This window comes from Homarus americanus, unplaced genomic scaffold (assembly GCF_018991925.1).
Source record: "Homarus americanus isolate GMGI-L3 unplaced genomic scaffold, GMGI_Hamer_2.0 scaffold39232, whole genome shotgun sequence".
Taxonomy (NCBI): domain Eukaryota; kingdom Metazoa; phylum Arthropoda; class Malacostraca; order Decapoda; family Nephropidae; genus Homarus; species Homarus americanus.
Genome location: NW_024734444.1, coordinates 267,083 through 273,714, shown reverse-complemented (window position 1 = coordinate 273,714; position 6,632 = coordinate 267,083). Strand labels below are relative to the sequence as shown.

Sequence of the window (6,632 nt, the reverse complement as noted above, 5' to 3'; positions counted from 1 at the left end):
AACACCAGCGAAACGAACTATGAAAAAAAAAATACAATCCAATCCCTGTACTGCCAGCAAGCACATGTGGGCAAACAAGAAGGAAGAGACACCTACAGCCTTTAATAATACACTATACTACTCTACACTACATGTATTCAGGTGTAGAGGCAAGGGTAAAGCTGATAAGATATTCTGGTATTGTCCAGATCACAGCAGGGGAACACAAGTCCATAATACATTAGTTATACCATTAGAAAAGTAACAAATAACAATAACTAAAATAACTGTGAGGTTATTTGTTCCAGATCCCGACCAACAAGAACATACTTAATAACACAGTATACTAGGAAGGGACGGAAGAGGTGTTTACTATAAAGCCAGGAATGAAGAGTGTACTAAAGGCTCGGGAGATGCTGTTGTCTGTCATTATTTTCACCAAGATAAACAATGCGACTGTCCGGGGATAATAAACGACGCTGGTTAAGTAAAATGAGTTCATCCGCTTCACCGAGTACTATACAAACCAAAACAATATTACTTAACAAATTAATTCGAGGGAAAAAATAACTTAAATTTAGATAACATACAAATAAAACAAACTTCATACGTTAATATTATACATGAAAATGAAACGGATTGATTTATGATTACAAATAACACTCATACACTCACACAAACTGTAAACAATTAACTGGTCTAAGAAAACAACATTCATATTGACTCACAAAACGTATAAATATAAATCTATCGCAAATATCATCCTCAAAATTATTACAACATTTCCATCAACGAATCAAAACGCTAGTCTGTATCACCTGACCAATCAAAACACTTCCAATTCGATTGATCTATTTAACTTGGCTCCACCCACCAAACTCACTAACAGGATTATCAGGACGGTGGTTCGACTCCCGTACTCCAAGAGAATTGGTGTTGGAGGTAGTGGGAGAGTGGTGGTGGTGGTGGAAGTGGGTGGCACCGGTAATGTTGGTAATGGTGGTGGCGGCAGTGGTAGTGATAGCAGTAATGGTAGTGGTGGTGGTCGTGGTAGTGATGGTAGTGGTAGGCAGGTAGAGAGGGGGTAAGCGATGTTCTGTACAGGACCTGAGAGCTATTAACGTCCAACGAGATTCCAGGGAAATGGTTAAGGTTCTACGGTTCCAATGTAAATATACCGAGGTTCTACTACTCTTGGGAATGGTGTCTATCAAAGAGAGAGAGAGAGAGAGAGAGAGAGAGAGAGAGAGAGAGAGAGAGCTACTGGTGTTTCTTACGGTTCAAGACAACACCATATATGGTTTTTTTTAAAGGGAATAAAGGTTCTGATAACTCCTGTGAATCCAGCAGAATCAATGGCTCCTCACAGCTCCTGGAAATAAGTACACGCCAAGACTCTAAAACATTTTTTTCTTCATGCCTCAGTTTTTTGGACGAGTTTTCGTGGAGTGTTAGAAAATGAACGGATGTCTGGGGAGGCGGGGGGCAGGGGGCGTGGTCTCTTTTAGTTCCAGGGATTAGTCCAGTTCCATGAAATTGGCGGTTCTAGATGTTCCTAGATCATCGTGGCTTTAGCAAAAGTATCTGGCCACGCTTCCACGCTGCCCTAAGTCGTTTTCCAATACCACGATGGCTCCGCAACGTTTACACGGAACACTTGTCTTTGATGCCACTCGGATCCTCTCTCCTGTATATGTACGTGTGCCGAGAGAGAGAGAGAGAGAGAGAGAGAGTTTGGGAATATTAAGAAATATAGACAGATAAACAGACATACAGCCAGACAGTCAAGGAAGTACCAGACAAGTAGACAGACAGGCAGGTAGACGACTAGGGATAAAAACAGTCAGACAGATAGACATACAGACAATTTGGATAGAAACAAACTGACACGCAAACAGAAAGACACTTAGCGAAGAGACAAACAGACAGACATATATAAAAAAACATATAGGGGAAAGTAAGAAATAGACTGATATTAGGTATTAGGCAGCTACCAAACAGGGAGGTACTACCGCCTGGGAAGATATTGGAAGCATAATGTGTTGTCTAATGGTAGACCTTGCTGCCATATGGCACCACGAAAATTGTGACCAAGTCCCAGGTTGCTGATCTGACTTTCTGCCCCATTTACACACAATTACAGGGTCTCAAATGTTTCTCTTACTACTGACAACACAACATACATACAGCATATTGTTTCTCATTTAATATTTTATTTTTTTCTATTAAATTATATTTACTATAAATTATTATTATTATTATTATTATTATTATTATTATTATTATTATTATTATTATTATTATTATTATTATTATTATTATTATTATTATTATTATTATTATTATTATTATTATTATTATTATTATTATTATTATTATTATTATTATTATTACATATTATTATTATTATTATTATTATTATTATTATTATTATTATTATTATTATTATTATTATTATTATTATTATTATTATTATTATTATTATTATTATTATTATTATTATTATTATTACATTTTCGCCCCCCAGGCCCCGATGTGGGTCAGTGACCTGTGTCCGGGTGGGCTAATCCCCGTAAAAAAATAAATAAATAAATAACAAAAAATAACTAACAATACAAACAGACAGACACATACGCACAAACACACGCAAAGATTAGCAAAACAAAAACATCCTCTTAAAAATGTATTAAGACCAACCGGACAAATTCTCCACAAAAATATAATGTGTATGAATCAAATATGCATCAACAAACGCACAAGTATACACCACATTTGAATACGTGCTTAGACGAGCCTGCCAGAGGATGATTCATAAGTGGTTCATGTGAGTGAATAGACTGTGGTGGCGGTTCAGCGTCGCAAAATGAAACGTTGTCAAACACATGAGAGGCTTTAAGGCAATACAACCTAGATATGGAGAGAGAGAGAGAGAGAGAGAGAGAGAGAGAGAGAGAGAGAGAGAGAGAGAGAGAGAGAGAGAGAGAGAGAGAGAGAGATTCATTAAAATTTAACTGTAAAAGTATGATAGGATGTAACCTCGCCTCTACCACCAGTATAGTACTCGTCAGCAATGTGATTTTGGCCTTGTAGTGTGTACGTGTGTGTGTGTGTGTGTGTGTGTGTGTGTGTGTGTGTGTGTGTGTGTTTTAACATGATTTTATGTTAAGAATAATTTAATAAATACAAATTATATGTGGAGACAAAGAAAAACTACAAATGTGTGTTAAGATTTATTTACAATTAGTATCGAGGATACAAAGGAATAGGGAAATCAACATTTTGCCGCTAAACTTTGGTGAAGTGAGAAGTTGTAATGGTGTAGGGCTGCCACACCACTGAAGGTTTTAACAAGTGTCTTGGAGGTTTCGGTTGGCTCGGTTAGGATGAAAACTTTCGTGTTAGAATACATGCAGTTTTCAACAAACCAAGGCCGACTTGGGCAGTCTTTCCAAACACAAACAACCCTTGCGGCGCCAGCTTCTACGACCTCACGTACTTCATCACCGAAGCTCACCAACTGATCGTTGCCACACTTGAGTTGTGTGAAGATTTCATCTAGCACAGAATTGGAAGCATCTGTTTTCAACTTGCCTAAAAGGTTCTTTGTTTGTCGCAAGGCCTCCTTAAGGCCTTGTTTCCCACTGTTCCCGGTGGAGAGGACAGCCTTCACCATCCTCTTGGTGGGTTCCGGAAGCATCTGAACGACCTGCTCCTTGAGGTGGCCGGGCCCGGCTATCACCAGACCGGCGACTTTAAATGTATTATTTTGCACAAGATATTTTTGTGTGTTGACAACGGTGTCTTTCAGCAGGCGTTGGCGGTTCTCGTCACGCTGCCGCTTAACCTTTTCAACAGACACAACTTTGGTCTGAGGTGGTGGTGGGTAGTCATTTTCAAAGTGGACCTTATGGTCCTCATTTGAAGCAGTAGCGATTAAGATCCGCTCGCCGTCTAGCACAACGTAACCTAGATTTTCTGGGGTACAGCTACCGGCGGATATATTTTTCCCGCCAGAGATGGCCACAGAGGAGCCGTAGGAGTTGTTAGTGTTCTTTTGCTTGTTTTTACCCATTTTAATTTGCACAACACTTAAGTAAACGACTGTCGCTAGGAGGTCAATTTCCAAATTGACCGAAATGTAGTAAGAGGTAATGAAAGTGGTAAAGGAGGCAGTATAGTGAAGATGTGTAGTGGTGCAGGAGGCAGTATAGTGAAGATGTGTGGTGGTGAAGGAGGCAGTATAGTGAAGATGTGAGGTGGTGAAGGAGGCAGTATAGTGAAGATGAGTGGTGGTAAAGAAGGCAGTATAGTGATGATGTGTGGTGATGAGGGAGGCAGTATAGTGAAGATGTGTGGTGGTGAAGGAGGCAGTATAGTGAAAATCTGTAGTGGTGCAGGAGGCAGTATAGTGAAGATGAGTGGTGGTGAAGGAGGCAGTATAGTGAAGATGAGTGGAAAAGGAGGTAGTATAGTGAAAATATATGGTGGTAAAGGAGGCAGTATAGTGAAGATGTGTGGTGGTGCAGGAGGCAGTATAGTGAAGATGAGTGGTGATGAAGGAGGCAGTATAGTGAAGATGTGTGGTGGTGAAGGAGGCAGTATAGTGAAGATGTGTAGTGGTGCAGGAGACAGTATAGTGAAGATGAGTGGTGGTAAAGAAGGCAGTATAGTGAAGATGTGTAGTGGTGTAGGAGGCAGTATAGTGAAGATGAGTGGTGGTAAAGAAGGCAGTATAGTGAAGATGTGTGGTGATGAAGGAAGCAGTATAGTGAAGATGTGTGGTGATGAAGGAGGCAGTATAGTGAAGATGTGTGGTGGTGCAGGAGGCAGTACAGTGAAGATGTGTTATGGTGCAGGAGGTAGTGCAGTGAAGATGTGTAGTGATGAAGGAAGCAGTATAGTGAAGATGTGTGGTGGTGAGAATAATGTGTAATAAAACAAGCAAGAGAGAAAGAAAGAGATGGAGAGATAGATGGAAAACAGAGATAAATATTGATAAACTGAAAATATAATTGTTGAGAGATTACATCGATGTCCAACGTTTTAATCAGATCCTCCCTGCCCACCACCTAACCCACCTGCAACGTTTCATCATTAGCCCACCACCTAACCCACCTACAACGTTTCATCACTAGCCCACCACCTAACCCACATGCAACGTTTCATCACTAGCCCACCACCTAACCCACCTACAACGTTTCATCACTAGCCCACCACCTAACCCACCTACAACGTTTCATCACTAGCCCACCACCTAACCCACCTACAACGTTTCATCACTAGCCCACCACCTAACCCACCTACAACGTTTCACCAAAGTCGCGTAAATTCAAATATTTTGTTAAAAGTAAAGTTATTTGGATGTGAATTTCATCCAATTTCACTAAAAGTTGAATCACTACATTATAATCCTCCAAGTTTTAATTAAATAGTTTTATTCGTTCTGATTTTTTGCAGTGTTAGTTATCGTCTATTCCAAAGATCATTAAGGGAGCTTCCTGTACACGTTTTAAGAGTTTGTTCACATACAAACAGAGAGACAATTAAACACACACACACACACACATACACAGGGAAGACGAGACTCCCAAAATACAGCCTTCACTGTCCCCTTTATTAAAAATACAACTAATATTCCGCTAAAAGTCAAAGCGGATCTAATGTATAAACTTCATTCGGTAGATAAATAATGAATTTCGTGAAAGTTAATGGATGTAGAACAGGAGATGGTGGTGAGATGTATGAAAGGTGATGATGATGATGATGATGATGATGATGATGAGTGGAGCGTACCTGTTATAATGAGGGGGTGAGCGGCAAGGTGCAGTAGTGACCGGGCTGAGAGTTAACCTAACGAGACACAGTCAACACTAATTAATTCAGAAAGTTACCTGTGTTTTGGATCGGGTTTATCATTTCCTTATCAGCCTCAATTAAATTACCTCAATTAAATTACATCATTTCACCTACCTCAATTAAATTACCTCAATTAAATTACATCATTTCACCTACCTCAATTAAATTACCTCAGTTAAATTACATCATTTCATCTACCTCAATTAAATTACCCCAATCTAAAACCTGTATAGGAATAGCAATTACGACTAAGAAAATAAAATAGTTTATATAATATCGTGTTTAGTTTAACATACGACGCAAGGCCAATATATTCCCTCCGAATTAGCTGTAAATGTCGAGTGATATCGTTAACACTTCTATAATTAGTTGTAAATGATGAGTGATAGCGTTAACACTTCTATAATTAGTTGTAAATGATGAGTGATAGCGTTAACACTTCTATTAATTAATTGTAAATGATGAGTGATATCGTGAACTTCTAAAATAAGTTGTGTAAATGGCCAAGCTTATATTAGTTAAACGGTCTACATAACAAATAAATAATAACAAATGCCAACTATTATAATCAACAAGAGACAAAGCAAATATAAATAGTGTTTTATTTAACCGATTGAACCAAAAAAAAAAAACTATAAATGGAATTGTCTCAGCATTAATTGTCCGAGTCAAAGTCAATTAGTGGTAAAGTTCATTAATCCCCGAGTCCTTCCTTGTTCAACCTTAACCCAGTGGAATATTGTCCGTGTTATGTTAAGAGTGTGTCCGTCAGTACGCATACGTCTAAATGTGTCACT

At 38.8% G+C, this 6,632-nt stretch overlaps 1 protein-coding gene across 1 annotated transcript; it reads right to left on the bottom strand.

Moving 5' to 3' along the window:
• Nucleotides 1-3,250: 3,250 nt before the first annotated feature.
• LOC121870256 lies at nt 3,251-4,051 on the bottom strand. Its single transcript, XM_042372042.1, has one exon. It carries the CDS (start codon nt 4,049-4,051, stop codon nt 3,251-3,253), a length of 801 nt encoding a protein of 266 aa, XP_042227976.1.
• Between the last annotated feature and the right edge of the window lie 2,581 nt (nt 4,052-6,632).

Excerpts from the sequence above, each read along its gene's own strand:
- LOC121870256 (XM_042372042.1), bottom strand. The coding sequence starts at position 4,051 with ATGGGTAAAAACAAGCAAAAGAACACTAACAACTCCTACGGCTCCTCT.